At 44.2% G+C, this 21,019-nt stretch overlaps 1 protein-coding gene across 1 annotated transcript in view; it reads left to right on the top strand.

Annotated features, from left to right (window-relative positions):
• The window catches only part of SEMA5A (semaphorin 5A), a 199,674-nt gene that overhangs the window by 29,054 nt on the left and 149,601 nt on the right, over nucleotides 1-21,019 (top strand). The window contains exon 3 of the mRNA XM_040977393.1: nucleotides 12,277-12,322. Coding sequence (XP_040833327.1) covers nucleotides 12,277-12,322 — 46 coding nt within the window. The remainder of the gene's footprint in view (nucleotides 1-12,276; nucleotides 12,323-21,019) is intronic.

The raw sequence follows: 21,019 nt of genomic DNA, 5'->3' as shown, positions 1-21,019 counted from the left end.
CTTGTAAGAATGAAAAACATTGTGTCAATATACAACCATAGCCATTCATTGCAAGCATCGATGGGGCCCTCCCCAGGCACTAGCAGCTGCTCAAGCAGAACTGACTTATTTTTTGCCCTAGGAAACGGGTACAGTCAACCTCACTATTTTAGACACGAGGAAACACAAGCAGAATACGCATAAGCACTTGGCCCCAAAGCAGGTGCCTAAGCAAAAGAACCCAGCTTTCACAGTGAGGAGCATTTCTGAAACCACCCTCTTGTTTCCTCCCTGGAGTACTCAGTAACATTCTGGCAAGCCAGGCAGCCTGATGCAAACTCCCCAGCTCTTTCTTGGTGACCTTGGCTAAGCTGTTCAGCAGTAAACTGAGAAGGAAAACAAGTGCCGTTTTGCATTCCTGCATGTTAAGAATGTGCATGGTCCATATCCATGTCAACATCTGCTTCCCAGCGTAGTTAGGAGGCCACGGGAACACAATTGGGATAGACTTTGAGTTGTTTCCCCCTTGCATCCTTTCTAAGCGAACACATAGTCCCTCCTTCAGCTCCCCTCGGCAGCAACTGCATGCTGAGGATGACCATCATACAAAGATACTCCCACATTGCAGGACACCTGACTTGAAACAAGAGGCTGTGTAAGTGGAATACATGTCCAGGGCTCCGTGTGCAGTGCCTACACAACTGAAACTTGGCCTAGCCTGTGCTGCAGGGACTGTAAACAAACGCTGGGCAGTTTCCAGAATCATTGCTTTTGCTCTCAGTTCTTTCTGGTGTTCCTGCCCATTTATGTGAATATGTTGTGATGGATTGGGGAACTTCAGATGAATAAAACAGGGGCCATTGCTGTGGTGTGGCTGGTTAAACCTGCACCTGCAGCACTGGTGTCCCGCAAGGGCGTGAGTTTGAATTCTGGCCACTCCACTCCTAATCTGTCTGCCTGCTAACGTACCTGGGCAAGCAACAACAGCTGGCCCGAGTTCTTGGGTCCCTGCCATCCACGTAGGGGATTAGGATGGAGTTCAGGCTCCTGGCTTCAGCTCTGGATGCTGTGGCCATTGTGAAAGTAAACCAGCAGATGGAAAATGTCTCTGGCTGTGGCTTGCTGTCTCTCTTGTCTCCTCCTGCCTCTCCCTCAGGCTTTCTCCTCTTCACCCCCTTTTCCTCTTCTCTCTTATTCCTGTCTTTTCCTTTTGCTTCCCCCCTCCTTCTTCTTCCCCTCCCCTTCGCTCATTTTTTCTCTCTGTAATATTGCCTTTCAAGCAAACATTCAAGATGTTGGCTTTGTCCACAGTGTTGAGCAGCTGTGCTTCATCCCATTCTGTGAGTGTGGCTTGCACAGGGGTGCCTGATGTCATTTTTTACTGGTGTTTGGGAATGCTGGGGGATTTCCAATGCTGCCTGCCATCCAGCTCTGCCACTCAGAGCCTGGCGCGCATGTTGCAGTGGTGGGAACTGCTGCTTCACCTCTGGCTCTTCCCTTCCTCCTGGATACCATCATCTGTCAGATATTTAAAGCGCTCACCCTGAGTAGCTCCCATTGGGTAAATGCTGGTTCCTGGGTTTGGCTCACCTGCCACTTTGCCTTGAAGCCCTATATCCTTAGATGTGGAATTCTTATAATTATTGGTATAAATATTGGCAGGCTCGCTTTCTTCTGGAAAGCTGGCTGCTTTGGCTCCCCCTAGCACCTCCCGCCGCCAACTGCTGCTTCTGTTGGGAAAACACTAAGTCTCAACTCATTATAAGGACCCTCAATGGGTCATGAGCTGGCACAGTCCCTGCTTCATGTGTTCCAGTTAACTCCTGTATCTGTACATGTGATAGCACGTAAAGCAGGGAATTGAGCTATTTCTTGGCAGGCAGTAGGAAATGTGTTAACCTAATCTGTATTTCTCTTCATGGAGGCGCAAAGATGCTGCCTGCTTGAACTCATTTATGTCTGGGGAATGTGCCCCTGCATCTGGGCAGACACCTAGGGAAGTAGACAGATCCTCTCCACTGCCTGCATCTGGGGAAAGATGTGGCGGGGCAGCAGATCTGGGACTCCAGAGCTTACCCTCAGCAGAATGAGCTCTCACATCAAGCCAAGAGCAGCAGGTGCCCACCTGAGGGAGTGGAGGGAAGTGTCCACTTAGTTTTGTTGCCCTGGCACTCCATAATCAAGTCCATGAGCTGGTCTCCAGACTCTAACCTCTCTCAGGTTCTGCCAAGCTGTGTGAACAGAGCCGCATCTGAGTTGTGACACAGGGATGAGAGAAGCTACAGAGAAAACTGGGTTCCATGAAGAGACATGTACCTGCCTGGCTGGAATGTGTTTCCTGGAGGGATGACCTCTTCCTGAAGGTTTCCATCTCAGAGTTCCTGGAATATCTGTCTTGTCCCTGGTGGACTCCCTACCAACCTTGGAGGCTGCAGCCCAGTACCGAGTTTCCATCTGTCTCATCTTGTCATGGCCTATGTGACGTCATGTCCAGAGGGAATATGTGAGGATTCCAGACTAAATGAGTAAAAAGTGCAGGTATTCATTGAGCTTTGAATCCCAGAGAACCAGCGTGTGGTATTACGTCATAATTATGTCTCCAACATCTAGGGCTCTTAGTAGCATGTGCTGTATTCTGTTCTCAAACAATGGAGGTGAATTGTAGACATCTGATTAATGAATGGCAGGAAGAGAGTGGACTGAACTTGCTTAGCTAATTGACACTGATCCAGTTTCACAATTGAGGTAGGTGTGTTTAAGGTTGACCTGATAAGCTCTACTCAGTTGTGAAGGTTGAAATTCCCCAGCACAAGTGATAACCACATTAGTAGGCACCATCAGGAGGTAGCACTAACAAGAATTTCTGTGGGGTGTGTGTGTCTGTGTGTGTATGTGTTGCAGTTCCACCTAAAAAGTTTGAGAGGAGAAGTCAGCCAATGGCAAGACTTTTTAAAAGTAACCCAGCACTGTTTGGGAAGGTTGACCCAGCAAGAGAAGTATAGATGACAGGTATAAGTTTCAGAAACTGATAATGCTTTCAAAATATGAGCTGTGGAAAAATAGAATGCCATGTTGGTTTTCACAGCAGTCACTATCATGGCTTCAGTGAATACCTGTGGTGTTCGTGTTCATGCAGCCAAGCGGTCCCTTCACTCCTGGATAAGGGAAGGCCATTCAGCTGGCAAGAAAAATCCTTCTGTAGATGACCTGCGTGAAATCACCAGGCTATGAATTCACCTCACTTCATCAAGGATCTGGACATTGCATCATTTCCCAAGTGCTCATCATCCTTTAAGTGCTTTGTGACATTGATAGCTTGCTTACCCAGTCTCCTTAAAATCTGATAGTCTTCAGTGATCGTGCTTAGCCATGTTCCTGTTAGAAGATGTGGAAAACAACAGCCCAGTGTAAATGAAAGAGCAGTTTCAGAGAACTGCAGTTAGCCTTTCCAGTTATTTCTGTATATTTGATTCTTTTGTTTCTACTCTTAGGAGAATATTATTTGAGTAATATGTGAATGACAATTGATAGACCATGTAGTTCTTTGAAACAAAGTCTGCTAAAATCACTTTCCAAATTATGAAAAAAAGAATCAAGCTGGGAAAATTAGTTGGTTTAGAATTTAATCTTAATGGGATTGAATTTTATTTCTGGGAAAGTCAGACAAATTCAGACCAATACATAGACTTAGCAGGCATCTCCATTCAACTTTGCCTCCCTGAATCCCTGCGATGGGCAGCCCTGGGCCAGGCCTGAGCTGGGAATGGTGTACAGATTTTCCCACGTGGGTGTTAGGGATCCAAGGAGTGGCCTCCCAGGGTGCACACTGGCAAAAAGCTGGAGTCAGAATTGTCTGCTTCCAAAGGCAGGCACCACTGCATGCATGCATCTGCAGCATCTTCCTAACCCCCGAGCCGTGCTCCACCCCAGCTGGAGTATTTCTGCAGAGATCGTTGACCAAGTCATGGCTGCTATAATCCTCCACCAACTTGATAGGGTTGAAGGCAGCAGGTGTCAGAGATGGATTGCTTTTTTATTTTCCAAGTATATATTTTTTTGTCTTTAGTGTTTCAGGTTCCTTCTAAGGGTTCCAAACTGAATCCATCACTCTGGTATGTATTCTGTGCTAGATTTAAATGTGATTCTGAAATACAGCTTACTTGGTCCACAGACTACAACCTCACAGTGAGTGGTGTCTTAGGATTTACAGTTAGCGGCATTTCAATTATACATAAATCCTTGCAGTGGTAATGAAGAAAAATGTATTATCCTGGCATTTGTAGGAAGTGTCTTTGCCACTGAACCATGGAGGTGTTTGAGGCATTCTTTGTAGCTATTTAGAATTTTTCTTCAAATTTTGACCTTCTAAGTGAAAATAGTTTTTACAGTAGAAGTCAGTTGTTTTGCTTATATCTTGGTCTTTCTGTCATTTTCTTCCCATACATTAATCTCTGACTCTTACTCTCCAAGATGCTTCATAGGCTTGTGTTTTTGGTTGCCTTGTATGAAGGCTTACCTGTAGGTTCTCACATATGTACCTGAAACTACATATGTGCGCATGGGCAAGCAGTGTGGCCTGAATGTGGTGGAGGGTTGCAGGCCCACAGTAACTGATGATAAATAGAATGTCCTGTATACTTGGATACATCTGATTGAAATTCCGTCAGAATTACATATTGAAACAAGGACATTATAAAGAAAACAAGGGGAATGATAACTACGTAATGGATGGCTCTGCTTGTTTCTGTGGCACAGAGAATACCAACCCATACCTGAGCATCCCTGCTAAACCCCTTGACTTGTCAGTGTGCTGGATGCGTTGCATCTGGATCACAGAGAATACCAAGCCATACCTGAGCATCCCTGCTAAACCCCTTGACTTGTCAGTGTGCTGGATGCGTTGCATCTGGATAGCTGCAAGTACCTTTGAATGTGTCTGTCAAACGAATGGTATAGGTGTCTGATCATCTTGATTATTACTAAAAAAATGAAACCAAAAAACCAAATACTAAATTTCAAGTGCTTGGTCTCCTTCAAAGTTTGGCGCCCAGCAGATTGGTTGAAATGGTCTGATTTATTGTGTTGGCTTGTTTCTTTCCTGGTTTGAATCCACAAAACTAAAGACAAGCAAGGAAAGGCTAACTTGCATTTGTTATTCTGGGATTGGATTTGGGGAACTGTTAGAAAAGCTTATGCATATTAAAATTTTGAGAAACTAATCTGAATATTCAGTGACTGGAGAAGCAGGCATTCCCAGATCACAAAGAGGTCAGCTCCGCAGTTGGGATCGAGGTAGGAGTGAGAGAGGAAATAATTTCTAGGGTATTCTTTGAGGACAAAATGTACTGAATTGGTTGATGGAAAATTTCTAGGTAGATATTATTGGTAAAATCTCCTATTGGAAGTCAGTTGGTGATTTCAGACTTAAGCTTGTTTCCTTTCTAGTTTATATTGACTTGGGATTTTATTTGTTTAGAAAGATAACCAGCCTCTGATATTCCAATTAATGGTTTTAACAAAGTGTATTTTCCTAAGATCACAGTGATTAAAGAGATAAGCTTCTCTTTAATCAGAATGGCCTGCTTTCATAATGACTCGGCCACTCCTCCCAAATAAATGGAAGAACATTGAGACTCACATAAAATTCACTTAAAATTTGTTTAAATTTATTTTTATTGGAAAGCCAGGTTTACAGAAAAGGAGACAACAGAAAAAAAAATCTTCTATACACTGGTTCACTCCTCAAATGACTGCAGTGGCTAGAGCTGAGTTGATGTGAAGCCAGGAACCAGGAGATTTTTCTGTGTCTTCCATGTGGGTGCAGAGTCCCAAGGCTTTGTGCTGTAATCTACTGCTCTCCCTGGCCACAAGTAGGGTGCTGGATGGGAAGTTGAGAAGCCAGGGCATGAACTGGTGCCCATATGGGATCCCGGCGCATGCAAGGCGATCATTTAGCCATGGAGCCATCACACTGGGTCTTAAAATTCACTTTTTAAACAATGTCAAATATCATTGTATTTTTACTTCGAAGATTCTCTGTGGAATCAATCTGTTGAAAACAACATAAAATTCAAGCAGAAACTAAACATACTTAAAAGATCAGCCTTCTTGCAGTAATCACATCGTAACCTCTTTTCTAACAAATGTATTGCAGTTTGGTTTGCACATGGAAAAAGAATAGTTCTGAGTGCAATGTAGTCGGTGGTGGGGAGTGAATGCCCTAAGCACCTGTTCCCTGTGTTACAAGGAGCCTAGAGTGTGGGACTTGCTCCTGTCGGGTTACCTCTCCTCTGGTTCTGACTGTTGCCGCTCCCTGGACTCACCTGAGTTAGGAGGGGATGTTTCAGTGTCTGTGCTGGGCAAGCAAGCACAGCAGGGGTGACTTAATCAGCCAGAGGCTTAGGCTAGACTTTGGCAGAAGACCACATGTTTACACACACACACACACTCTCCCCTGACCCCTTCTGAGCTGGGAAGACACAAACCTTGAGAAAAAGCTATGTAGTTTTTCTAGTAACAAATCACCTTCATCCATTTCCAAAGGGCATGAATGAGCCAATAACTAAGGATAAGATAATACTCCACAGCCACGTGAGTTTCTGTGGATATGTGTGCTATAAGGGTATAGTCAGCCTTCTTCCTACCCATCCCGTTTGGTGGCTGTCGGAATACGCCAGTTCACATAGCCTTTCATTCAGGATTTTTCCTTTGCCAAATATTCGTCAGGTTGCCTTGATTCCAGGAAGCCTTCTTGGCATTGGGGAAACAAAGATGAAGCATGCTCTTAACTTGGTGAAGTTCTTGATGCCTGGTGCCTAGTCAGCAAGTTACATCTGCTGACTGGCCCCCTGCTTCTGTGAGTGAAGCTGAGCTCGAACAGAGCTGTGCCCATCTGTTTGTGCAATGCCTGTGGGTGCTTCCTAGTGGGAGTGGGCACAGAGTCCGTAGGTGAAGTATCCTTGCTTGAGCCCATTGGGACATGAGCAATGAAATTCTGCAGTGGAAACCTGAGTTAACCCTCAAAAGGCCAACATGAAGACTTCCCCTTGGGCTGCAGCATGGATTGGAAATATATAGCAAACCAGCAGGGACTACATAGATAAAGTCAACACTCTAGCCAGGACTGAGCTCCTCATGGGTGGCACATCCCAGGGACCCAGAGGGGAGAATCATCGTAGATGAGGCCCAGGGGATGGCAGGGAGTGGTGGTCAGAATGTGCTGCTCATGTTTAGTCCCCTATAGGGAGTATTCCCCTGCAGGAAGTCATCAGGGTCATCCCCAAAGCTCTTTTCCAGATGATTTTCATCAATTTCTTGAAGTCCTTGCAGTCCTGATTGGGTGGAGCTACCCTTCGTGTGTTGGCTCGGCAGAGTTGAGGACCTGTGCCGAAGCTGTTGATGAGCCCACGGCCCTTTCAGGCATCTCTTGTTTGCAGATGCAGGCTTGCACAGGGAGGACCCTCGTAGCCTATGTGTGAAATTACCAGAGTTGGGAGAATTCGGAGGCAGTGATGTAGAGTAGATGTAAGAATAGAAAGTGAAAATTAGGCAGGGATATTGGAAATGGAGGTGAAGAGCCAAACAAGAGGCATATTGCAAAGCTGGATTTGATACTGATGAACAGCTATTGGGCTGGAGTGTGGCAAAAGACCAAAGATCATTTCAACAAGCTTTGACCATGACTACTGGTCACGATAACTATGGCTGACATTGAGCACATGGGAAAATGAGCTTTAATTGTCTGATTACATAAAGGTAAATGAAAAATCTTACTTAGTCTGAACATAACCAATAGATGATAATGCTATTTAAAGATAATTTTTAAAGTTTCTTATATTTTAAGGGTGAGTATTCCTATGAGATCACAGTTTGGAAGAACCATAGAATATTGTTTGCTGTTTTTTTAAGTGAAAAAATTATTAATTGAAAAATGGAAAGAAACCAGATAGCTAATAGACTTGCAAAAATAAAGCCCATGGGTTGTGTTTGCTGCAGTAAGTCATCCCTAATCCTGGAAGCTCACTGAGATTTAAAGCATTGAGAAAATCATCAGTGCGGTCATTAGCATACTGAGAAATCACAGTTGCCCAACTCTGCTTATAGTAAGATTCTCTGATTTTGTATCACTGAGATTTGCTGGTGATAATTCATTGCATGGCATGAAAAATCCATGCTTGTTGCACATAAGTCACTCCTTGTTGAATAAAGGGGTATCTATTCCTATGCCTTTGTATTTAAATGTGTAAGAGTGGTATCCGCAGCACTGGATGTCCATTTTGGGGTTTGACCTAAACAGGCGATGGGACTGGCTGTTGTGGCACAGTCGGTTACCTTGCTGCTTACGATACCTATATTGCTATCAGAGTCCCTGGGCTCCAGCACCTTCTCCATTTCTGAGGTAGCTTCCTGCTCATGTGCATGCCCTGCGTGATGCAGCAGACGAGGGATTGAGAGCTTGGCTTCCTGACATGCATTTGGGATCCTCACATGAAGTTTGTGGCTTCTGTCTCCAGCCTGGACTGGGCTTGGCTGTTGCAGCTGGGGAGTGAACCAGCAGTGGAAGATACCTCCCTCTCCCCATTGCTTTCAAAATCACAAATGGTTTAAAAAAAATCTCCAGTTGAAAATGTGGGTGTTAGTTGCTACACCTCCAGTTTTGTATGAGTTGGCAGTGTGCATTGAGAAAACATAGATGCCATGAAAACAGAGTGGTGAGAAGAGACCTCAGCAGATGTCAGCTCCACAAGGTGATAGCTGGTGTACAGTGTATGTTTTGACTTCAAATTGCATTTGGTCAGTTGAGTCTAAAGATTGAATGAACACTAACAGAAGTGTTTGTCACCACTGTTTAAAAAATATTTTTATAGACTTTCTTGTTTTCTGTGTCTGGTCGGTCTTAGTGCACAACACAGGGCTAGTTTCTTTATTCTATCTTTGGGTCTTCAATGATAAGCTTCTGACTTACGTGTTGAATAGAACTTTGAATTTTCTCTTTGATTTTATAGTCATATTCATCAGAGACCAAATGAGTTATTCTAAGACAATGTCATTTTAAAACATTTGTGTCTTTCATAGTTAATGGAGGTCAGAGTTAAATTTTATAGTGTCTCTAGATAAAATGAGTCCTTTAGTTAACATGCTTGTAGAGGTTCAACTTTGCTTTAATGGTGGATGGATTTTATCACTTTACACAGAGACACAATTGGACTTCATCTACGGGGCCCATACTGCTCCCTCTGAGAACATATTGTTGTGCTTAGCAATTTATACTAATGGGCCATGGCGGGGTTGGGTCTTAAAGGGACCTGGAAATGAGTCATTTAATCCTTGAGTCAATAAGAGATAAACTCCAATGAAGAGGGAAGAAAACGCACACAGATGTTGGCTGGAAAAGGATGAAAGGGCTTCGGTAGTATCATTTTGCATGTGCCAAATTTAATGGGTTCACAATTTGAATTAGTCAGTCCACTGGAACTGTGCTACACATATATCCTGACTCTAAAAAGTAATATGGTCTATTGCATTTGAATGCATAGTGTCAGATTGTATTGCAAGACATTTGAAAACAGCAGGTCCTTTCTAAGGAATTCATATTTTTATTTACTACAGTCCTAAAACAATCTTTCTAACTTGATAAACTCTAGCGTTGTACTGCTGTGAAGGGAGGGTAAAGATGGAATGCCCTCGAAGAAGCTATTCATTCAGTCTCTTGCTAAACAAAGGCAGTATTCCTTATTCCTAGCTATTTACATCTAGAAGTGTTAGGAAGATTCATGAGACCACTTAAATGCTTTGAGCTGCTCCGAACGTTGCCCTGCTTGAGAATCTGACCCTTGGAGCAGCATTGGTTTAGCATTCCCGGCTGGCTGTGAGCCAGATGCGTTTATTCTTCAGGTTGGGAGGGCTGTCGGCCTTTCTTGTGAACCTTACATATATTGTTTTCCCTCCCCTGTGCTCTTCCAATTGCAAGATAAAGTGGTTGCCTCTTTGGTATTGCCCTGGAGAACAGCCACTTGTAGGGGACCATAGATCTTACTTTAGTGCGTGAGTGGCCCAACATCTGGAAATATCAATTGTTGGGTTCTCTTTAGAAGATTTCTTTCTTTTTGTAACCTTTGTGGGGCGTTGACCTGAACTGTATGCATCAAGCTGCTTTGAGAGATTTCAAATCTCTCCGATCGTTTGCAGGGTTGGGATTTTTTCATACAGCAAAACATACCTGAAGTGGCACTGAGAGCCAGGTGGTTTGAGGCAAGGAATGCAAGAGGCGCACAGTCCACACTGTGTTTGAGCAGATACTTAGGATCCAGGAAGGTGGTTGGAGTTCCACAAAAGTCCCTTTTTTGAAGTCATCATCTTTTTTTCATATTTATTTGAAAGCTGGGGTGACAGAGGTAGGGAGGCAGAGGAAAGAGAGAGAAATTCTGTCCACTTGTTCACTCCTTAAAGGATTGCGAAGACTTGGGTTGATATCAACACAGGGTCCTGAAACCTCATCAGATCTCCCTTGTGGATGGCAGAGTCCACGTGTATGGAACTCCAACAGCTGCTTTCCTAGGTGTGTTATAGCAGGAGGCCAGATTGGAGATGGAGCAGTTTGGCCTCAACTTGACGCTCCCAAAAGGGAAGCTAGCAGCGAGCATTGTTAGCTTCTTGCACCCTAGTGCTGAGCCCTGAAATCTCTTTGTATATAGATTCTCAAATAACATGCACAGAATAAAGGAGAGAGAGAGAGAGAGAGAGAGAGAGAGAGAGAGAGAGAGAGAGAGAGAGAGAGAGAGAGAGAGAATATTCTCATAAAAAGGATGGTGGAGTTGAGAGTGGTGGGGAGACCTGAACCCAGTAAGTTCCACAAAGACATTGCACAAAGTACTTCGGAGTTAATGTAAACAGTGATCGTCTTTGAAAGAAAATCATACTTGCGAACTTTGTGCCTCAAAACCTTAAAGGAACCCAGCAACAAAACGAAGCAAACAGCTGACATTCAAGTGGACATTACTCCGTGCTGAGGTGCTGGAAGAACGTGGATGTTTTCATCTCTGTGGTTCACGTGGCATTTTTTATAGCACATGTTTTCCTGACCTTTTTTAGGCCCCCATTAGGTATGCGTTTTGAATATTTTGTAACAATCTAAACTTTTAAGTCTGCTATCCATGAGCTTTTGAAGCAACTCTAATAGTTTTGTTAACTCCAGCTTTAAAATTTTCATGTAAGACTCATTAACTGACTTTGTAACTAACAGATAAATATTATACCTAAGTACTTATCTATTTTGTTTGTAGCAGTTTCATCTAAGATTATTTAAGAATAAGTTATTCAGTGACAACAAATAAAATACTTGAAAAGTACTTACCATTAATTATTGAAAATTGTTAGAATTATGGGCATTCATTTACGTAGACATTTGTGTTATTCAAACACAATGACAGATGGTACAGTTTGTCTCATTTCATAAACTGACTACTCAGAGTGAAGCATGAAAAAAGCCTATTTTCCGCAATAATTCAGGCAAACAATGAGTGAGGAAAAGGGCATCATGAGTAGGAGAAACCTCTAAAAGTTGAATCATTGAAAAAGAGGGAGAGAAGGGAAGGGAAGGAGGGAGGGAGGAAGGGAAGGAGAGAGGAAGGGAATGGAAAGAAGGGAGAGGAGGGATAGAGAGAGGAAGGGAGGAAGGCAGGGAAGGAGAGTGAGTGGGGGAAGGGAGAGAGAACAGGGAGGGAGGGAGGGGAAGGCCCTAGCTTTAGCTGCGTCTGTAAGCAGTGTGGGCTCTCCTTTCCCTGAGCTCCACTAATCCCCCTTGCATGTTCCCCTATCATTCCCCTCTGATTTCCTGTTTAACACTTGGGCAGCTAAGCTGATTCTGTCAGCCCCTTGATGCCACTGATTTCATTCTGAGACATGGTAAATGTAGCTGATGAGTAAGTACAGGTGCAACAAGTATTTTGTTTGTTTCGTTGGTAAGGCCCAACTCAGATTCAGAATCTGAGAGTCTGGTCTTTGGTCTGTTTCACTGTGGCTGAGGAGAGTCTGTAATGACTCGTGTTCATCTCTGTCTCGCATGCACACTGTCTCTCACATGCACACACACACTCACACTCACACTCAAGTACACACTTGCTAGTTTTCTTGCATGCTGATATAATGGATGCTCTCTAGGGTTCAAGGAACACCGTTGCACATGTTCCTGAAAGGAAATCAGTCCTAAAGCTGAAGTCAGTCAAGGGTTTTTCTCCTCTTGTAATTTTTACGAACTGGAATTTTCAAAAATAAAATTGCTCTCTCTTTCTGTTCTAGAAACTACCTCTTCAGGTTGCGGCTCGAGGACCTGTCTCTTCTGCAGGTGAGTGCTGTGCAGTGACTCTGCGGAAGCTTGCCTCTTGCCCACCATTTGCTGAGGCTTTGAGGCAGTGGAGACAGATGTCCGGGCAGGTGTTAATCCAGGAGCCAGACAAGGTGCCAGTTCCTCCACGGTGCAGGAGGCCCTCCATGATACACATTCCTTCAGTCTCATTTTAACCTTTCCCCATTGTGTCTGGTATCTTCCTGCCTTTCCCCGTGTCCAGGGGCCTCACTCTCCCCTACTTGAAGCCATCATTGATTGTTTCCTTCCATCAGTCAGCCTGCACACTCTTGGGACACATCCTTGCTTCCTCTTTATGTCATTTCTGTTGGTGTAAATGTGAATTATGCTGAAAAGCCACAAAGTGAATGGTAATGGATAAATATGCAGCTGACCTGCTTCTGTGATTACAGTCTGGGGGAATGAGCCGAAGATGCTCCTGATGCAGGAAAGGGATGCGACCAAAACTTGTTGCCAGTGGAGGTTCTAGAATTCCTTATGGACAGGTCAGGCTTGGCATGAATGGTTTGGAAAAGCTTTTCAACCAATTCTAAGAGCATCTCTGAGTAGCAGATCAAAGAAGTGATTCAAGCGGGACTTATTACATCGCGTTCTCTCTGATGCTGGTGTTTGTGAGCATTGAGGAGACGTCGGGGCTAGATTTTAATTCTAGACCTATGCTATATTCACGGGGCCTGAGAAGAAGGCAGTGTCACACCCAAAGCAAAGCTGTCAAAATGCGGGGCCTTGGAAAGCTCCTGGGCCTGGATTTGTGATGCAGCTCTGTAACTGTCAGTAGCTGCTGATTTTCTCATCCGCGTAGGGCTACAAAGCACCACCTGCCCATAGCATCTAGTGAAAATGAAGACGTGTGGAAAGAAAGTGCAGGGGTTTTTTTCCCACACGTGTTGATTGTTTTTGTTTTACAAAACAGTAACAATAACTAGTAAAATAACAACGATTTTTTTTTCAGCCTTGAAGATTCATTGTCCTGCCACGATAGTTGTCTTTAAGTGAACTGATTGGTCGGTAAATTAATGGATCTGTTGGGAAGGAAACAGAATGACAAGTAATTCAGGGACATTGTTGAAGAAGCCAGTCATGGAAAAGCAAATGGCAAGTGTGTGTGTGTGTGTGTGTGTGTGTGTGTGTGTGTGTGTGTAAAATCTAATAACACATTTCTGGAAGGCAGCATCAGGGCAGTTACTAGGAATGGGGAATGAGGCACCTGTTGTTCACGGGACACACAATTCTAGTTAGGAAGATTGTGGTCAAGAGAGTTGTCATACAATAAGGTGACCATGTGTAGGAGCAGTGTCCTTAGTATTTTTGATATGTGGTCTTACTGTTCTCACCACATACATACAAAAAATGCAGGATTTAACGTGTATGTTAATTAGATCGATTTAGCCATTCCATACATCACTACATTCATACATATATGCAGTCTTTATTTGCCAGTAAAGGAATATCAACAATTTCATCCAATACTGTTTGAAGAATCTCATATAAAAATGTAGGCCTCTCAAAATAGAGCAGCCATGTCACAATCATTTTGAGTTTCTTGTAGAAAGCAGTCTGTCATGCGTGGTGCCTGGTGTGTTGTGAAGAGGCAGTTTTGTGTGCACAATGTGTGGCAGCACATGCATGGTCTCCTAGTTTCTGGGCTTTGATGGCTGGGCGGGATGAGAATCGCTGCCCTCCCGATAGTGATGGACACGTATTTGAGATCGTACCGGGCTTAAATGTGAGCTGCCATTCACTAAAAGACATCAGGGTTTAATATTAAAGGAGCTGCCTGCAGCACTGGTACAGCAAGGTCTCAAGTAACACTTAGAAATTGTGTTTTAGAAATTAAGGAATTGCTCAAAAGGACCTAGGAGCGAGCTTGATGTGAACTCACTAAAGAAATCTGGGACGATTTGTGGTCAAAATAAGCAATTGTACTAGCAGAGTATAAAGTATTGAATTAATTCAGACTACCTGAGTATATATTAATATTTAAAATAAATTAACATTTAGGGCAGAAGATACTTCCTTACTGTGTAATGTCTCAATATTTAGGAATGATATAATTGGACAACTTTGGTTTGACAAACATGAAACAAATTGATTTAGGCAAAAATGATCAAAAGTTGTTGATAGCCAGGATATTTGTCCATTTCCAAATCAGTTACCCCCATAATGTTTGCAATTAACAAGAGAAAATGCAGGCCTGGACAGTGTAGAAACCTAGTTATCAGACCGTGCTCACAGCCAAGCTGTCACGTGGGATTGCGTCCGTGACAGGACAATGAGTGCAGTGAGGACATGGTCAGATCCACTGATATTTCAGTGAGGATCTCTAAGCCAGTCACATTCAGACCACATCTCAGGAACCTTCTACAACTATTGAAGTGTCACAACGTGAAATGCCATCATGATGATGGCGAGAGTTATACGCGACACTTGAGTGCGTTTGGCAGTTCCCATGAAACCTTGGAAGAGAAAAAGTTTTTTTTTTTTTTAAATGAAGTTGAAGTGACTGGGCTCACTTGATAAGACTGTAGAAATATATTTTGTTAATATCCTGATTTTGATAACTGTAATGGTAGGTGGTTCTGTTTGAAAATTTTTCTTTAAATTTCTGATGCATGTGGTTTTGAGATACATCATTTCTACAACTTGTTTTCAAATGATTTAAAGAATTTAGTTTTTTTTTTAAAGATTCATTTGTTTTTATTGGAAAGTCAGATATACAGAGAAGAGGACAGAGAGGAAGATCTTCGATCCATTGATTCACTCCCCAAGTGGCTACAATAGGCAGAACTGTGTCAATCTGAAGCCAGGAGCTTCTGGGTTTCCCATGTGGGTGCAGGGTCCCAAGGCTTTGGACGGTCCTCTCCTTTCCCAGGCCACAAGCAGGGAGCTAGATGGGAAGCAGGGCCACCAGAGTTAGAACTAGTGCCCAGTTTGTATCTCAGTGTGTGCAAGGCAAGGACTTTAGCTGCTAAGCTACTGTGCTGGGCCCACAATTTAGCTTTTATGTGGGAGTCTTTAAAATGTTCATGGAAATTCTCACTATCTCTCATTTCTTTTTCACCGAAACTTTGAAGCATCCTTGTCTGTGTATGACCGTATCTCACACACAGAAGGTAAATGCACATATTGGCTGAGAGATGATAAGCAAATGTGATCATTAAGATGTTACCAGGGGAGTTGAGGAGAAGGGTTTATGCGAATTCATTGTGAAGCTGTTGTATCTTTTCTTGACATGTCAGAATCGGGGATGCAAAAAAAAATCAAGATCCGGGTTTGCCTCCAGCAGGTGCATGTGATGCTGTATTGATGGTGGGGCAAGCTCTTGGTCCTTTTCCCACCCCTGCTTCCCTGTGTCTTGGCTGCCCGTGGTGGGCATCAGGCTCAGGGCACTGTTGGAAAGTTTGGGCCGTTCTTGCTGGTTGGAAGCCCCTGAGCATCGCCACCTGCTGAGCTGTCTGCCCACCAGGCAAGCAGCCAAGCCAGAAAACTCTGAATTCCTGCGTGGTGGCTTTGCAAGCACAGCTCTGCTGACGGTTGGCAGACACGGCCGTGCTCGTGGAGTGAGCAGGGCTGCTTTCTTCCCCGCCAGCTCTGCAGCTGTTCAGCTTAGTGCAAGGTGAGATGAGGCCTGCAGTTCTTCCTGACGCTGTTTTTTCTTACATCTGTCCAAAAAAGAGGTCTTACTGCTTTCTCATGAAAATAATTATTTTGGTTTAGATGATGTTTCCAAGGGTTAAAATAAGGAATGCTTTACTGTTACCCACAGTGTAGGCGCTACCAACAGTGCTGCCCGATGGAAGCCAGTCGTGAGGCACCAGTCGTTGAAGGTTAACTGGGAGTCTGAAAAAAAAATGGACCACAAGAGATGGTTTTTAATAAGGGATTTTTACTTCATATATCCAAGCATTACCATTTTCCATACAGTCATTGCAAGGAGTTAATGCCATTTAGTACATTGGCTTGCTCTGCTTTTGGCACCAAGTCTTCAAACTGGCTGTTCTAGCACTTTCCCTTCTGGGCTAAGCAGAATTCCAGTTTTCCTCATGCCTGGAGCTGGCCATGCAATTGTCGATGTGAGTAACAGAAAATTTACGACATGTGTTCTGCTATGACTCTGACCGTTACTTCGTTGCATTCCAAGCCCATCCTCTAGGTGTGGTTCTGCGTTCTCCTACCTTGGCATTGGTTCAGCACCAGCCAGTACAGGAGAAAGATACTGTGCAGTGTTTTCCCCCTGCCCCCACCCCCGTCCCAAAGCCTCTGCCCACCCCTGTGTCCTACCCTGGAGCTAACTATAGCACTCCTCTTGTACATCCAGGGCCCTTCCTGGCTGCAGTGGGGGCACTGGTTATGACCCCTGAATGGCTCCTCTGCAGCTGCCCTTCCGCAGCTCAGGGTGGTCCCACATGATGCTGCCCAGAAAAGCACTGCACACACATTTCCCACCTGTGCACCCATGCTGACATCAGCTAATGAGAAAGTGGGCTTAGGGGAAGTGACCTCAGGAAAGCTCGCTGCGAGGAGATGTTTCTGGGTGAACTGGAGCGGTCCTCCAGCGCAGGGTTCACTTTCACTGGAGGATCCTTGCTCCCCAGTGCACTGTGGACCTCACTGATAGCTTGGTGAGCAGTGAAGACTTCAATGGGGGTTGGTATACAGTGACTCTTATTTGTCTGAGGTGAATCTCTTAGCACCAGCAGAATATTCATGCAGAAAAATACCAGAAAGTGAAACACTGTCTCTCAAAATCTGTTAAGTTCTTCAAATAGGCGTGCCTCCACATGCTAAGAAGAATGACAAGCAGGGTTGCTTTTCATTTAGAGAGGGAAATAGTTTTCATCCATGAGAGGAGTGTTGATGACCCATCCTTTGAGGGCGCCGTCTCCCTGGGAGGACTGGGCGCAGTCTCGCATCGCCCACCACCTCCTGCAGTGTGGCTGTGGCCTGATGATGCCCAGTCATGGCCAGGCCTAGGGATGGGTAGCCGTGCTGTGCCTCCTGCTCCCCGGCCCGGTAGCAGCCACGGCGTCTGCATCACGTTTATTCTTGCCTTGAACATGATGATTATTTTACAATAATAAAGCTTTTAGAAAAACATAAAAATGTAGCTGGCTTCCAGACTGACTAACCGCACTGGTCCGTGTGAGATGCACCATGGCTAGCCCAAGGTGAAAGATCACTGAATGCAGTCCACAGAACACCTGGGACTGCGGTTCATTTAGCCTTACTGTCTCTTTCGAGCATTCTTTCAGGAAATAGCTCGACATCCATTTTTATACTGCTCTGTTACTATGACAAAGGGATTCACTGCCTGCTTCTCACTTGCAGAAAGAGTCAAGTCTGTATACTAATTTGCCACCTGCCTTGCTCTGGTTTTTAACTGGAAAACTGGTGAATCTCAGACTGCATGATCACACATGCCAAGATGGACATGAACTCCTTTTTCTGTGTATCTGGATTTTGAGAATTGGGTTGGCCGTTGCGTCAATATCTAGTCTGGCTATTCTCAGCTGGGGGTCCGTTTTATCTCCTGGGGACATTTGGCAAATGTCTAGGGAGATTTTTCCATTGTTACAGCTGGCCAGGGCTGGTCCTGGCATCTAGTGCGTGGAAACCATGGGTCATCCTGAGCATCCCACTGTGTTCATGCTGCAGCCTCTGCCCTCCATGCCAGGCTTGAGAAGACCCTGCGTGGGCGGATTCAGCCTCACTCTAGATGCTTGGTCTGCAGTGTGCAGGTCACTTGATTAGATCTACAGAATTTTTGGTACGTTAGAGATTTTATCCCTTCCATTTTTCTCTTTAGAACCTAACACATGTATGAATCCTTAGTGACCATTGCTACAGAAGCTGCTGGAATGCTTGGGTTTAAATTGCTTCCTTTTATTAATATGAAATTAAATTTAAAAATAAATTGAGTCAATTTATAACACCTTCTCTAATGGGTCATAACACTACAATATGAGTTCCCTCTGTTGGAAATCTTCTCCATAATTTAAAGGATGATATACCAATTAATAATTCAGAATAATTATTCCAGAGATATTCACATTGGTTCCTTCCTGCTCAAAATTATGTTGTATTTTTTTCTAAATTGGGTAAAGAGTCTGTAGTTCTCTGTAGTGCTCAAAACTCATGATTCTGCTCTGTATTATTTGCCTTTGTTTCATTTGTTTTCTGAAAATTTCAGCATTTCAAAAGTGGAAGGGTCTTAGACTGTCTTCCAAGAGTTACAAGCTAATATATGCAGGTCACAGTTAAAGTTTTATGGGAATACTGTCACATCTGATCATTTGCAATTTGTCAGCCTATGACCATAGCAAATCAGGTTGTATTGAAATACAAAAATCCATTTCTCCATGTGTTATCTATCAGACCTAGTTACAACCAAGGCCATCTCCCCTGTGGAGCTTAGATCCTTTACTGTCTGACTGTCCTAAGAATTTGTGTTCCGTGTCATGGTTCCTAGTCCGTGTCCAGTTTTCCATGTTTCCCTAATGGATGAATGAACACAGGCTGATGGCAGTGTGTTTTGTTGCAGTTTATCGGATAGTGTTTGGTTGTAAAGTTTATTTCTGCTCCACATACGACCCTGTAACCTTAGTAAGCCCTTTGGTAGCCTCCCGACACAGCATTGCTCCTCCACTCCATGACAGGCCTTGCTCCCTGGGAAACATTTCCTACTGGCACCTGTTTCATCTGCCGCTTTCCCTGTGGAGGATTTATAATCACTTGTGTAGTTTTATGAAGATGAGGGCTGAGGCTTTTGTGGTTTCAGCAAGTATTCTCCAGCTGTGTTCACTGTCACCAACCCTGCACTGGTGAGTCACCCATGGAAGGCCTTGTGGCCCGGCAGCCCACGCAGAGGTTGCTGGGGTTGTCCCCTGTGCTGTCAGGAGCCCAGGATGCTCTCCTTCATGGCAGTTGCATCTTCAAACCAAACCTCCTGGGGTGGCATAGCAGATCACATGCAAGGATTGTTCTGGGCCACACTAGGAAGTGACATGTTGCTCTGCCTCCATTCTCTTAGCTATTCCTTAGCTGCCTGGCCTCTGTCGGCTGCCAGAGCTGGAAATGCAGTTTGCGTGCCTAGGAGACCTTCAGACATGGGTGGGACACTGGTGTTTTCTTCAAGGCAGTAATAGGAGCCTCCAGGGAAGACTCCTGACTGCTCTTCTTCCCCGTTGTTCCCTTATCATTCTCCTTTTTGTACTAGGACAGACAGATTCATTTATGATTCTAAGATTTACTTAAATGACAAACAGGGATACTTTGAACAAACTGCTTCTTTGGACCTGCTTTCTGCACAAGGCTTTCTGAGCACAAGGCTGAGACGGAAGGAGGGACTGAGTTATCCCTAAAGTGTCTATGACCAAGAAAATTTTAAAAAAAATTGTAGCTTTTGACTTTAATGAAGTATTTTTATATATCTGTTTTATATATATATATATCAAGAAAATTATACACTTGTTTTATATATACATATATAAAACAGGCACAGGGATTTCAGCCTTCTTGCTGTTATGATGCCTGGATTTAGTTTCTTCAAGGAAAAATTGTGCTACAAATTCAGAATTTTGCTTGTTTGCTATGATGTTCATGGCCCAGTTTCTCGTGGAATGATGGCATCGCCACCTGACATACACTCTGATGGGATCGTGTGCTCATCTCTTTATTGGCATCGTCTCCGTTGCTTGACAGCATTTGTGAGTAGTATTTTCAACATTTTGTAGAGGAGCAGTTGAGGTTGACAGAGTTGATGTGATTTAACCAAGATTATCCACTCGATAGGTGGTAGTGCCAGGATTTCTGCAGTCACAGCCACCACGGGCAATTGTTGCTTCATCAGTAGCCAGCATTTCTACTTTATTACACTCATCGACTGGCTTCTCCACCAACTGAAGTTGACCGTTGACTTATGGTGACTGGAACTGTTCATTGGTCCTTGTTTTGTGTGTGTGGGTTAAGTGTCTGGTTACCTGGAAACACAATTTGCGACAGGGTTTCACAGTGCTGTGGTTGATTGGGGGCGTGTTCCCAGTGACAAGGTGCATTGCAGGGAAAGGAAGGAGCAAAGGGTCTGTTCTTCCCGGGAACAGAGCCTCCCCCTGGCCCCACGGACAGTGCTGCAGCAGGAGCGGATGGGCAGCAGGCCCTGTTGGAGGTGACAGAGCAGTGAGTTCTCACACAGCTGGCGTTAATTTTGATTTGCTTTGTGCTGTGACGCATGGGCTTATGGGTGCCTCTCCTGGTGAAGTGGCACTCATCAACACCAGTTCTGCAGAGAAGGAGATGGCTGTGAGAAGGATCAGCCAGCGCTGACCGTATTGGGGAATAAGCTGGAGAACCTGGTGGGTCTCAGCAGCACCTGCAATGAGCACAGCTCCCATAGCATGCTTAGGGGTCTTGACTGGGCTCGCCTCTATGTTCTGATCAAATACTATCTCAGCCACAGAAGAAATAGTGTGACTGTGTGCCTTGGAACAAGTGCTGCATGCATTATTAGCAAGTGCATTTCTTTGCATTTACATACCTTAGTGTTGAGAACTGATTCTGAATTCCTGCTCCACTTGCAGCCTCCAACATTAAGCTGACTTTGAATGCCTACGTTTCTTAGTTGTGACTATCATTTTATCTCATGACATGAGGCCAGGACATTTTGGTAATATAATTGCA

The sequence above is a fragment of the Ochotona curzoniae genome, unplaced genomic scaffold, assembly GCF_017591425.1.
Source record: "Ochotona curzoniae isolate NIBS_2020 unplaced genomic scaffold, NIBS_Ocur_1.0 contig_2754, whole genome shotgun sequence".
Lineage (NCBI taxonomy): Eukaryota > Metazoa > Chordata > Mammalia > Lagomorpha > Ochotonidae > Ochotona > Ochotona curzoniae.
Note: the sequence above shows the minus strand (reverse complement) of the source record. Positions and strands in the feature narration are given on the sequence as shown.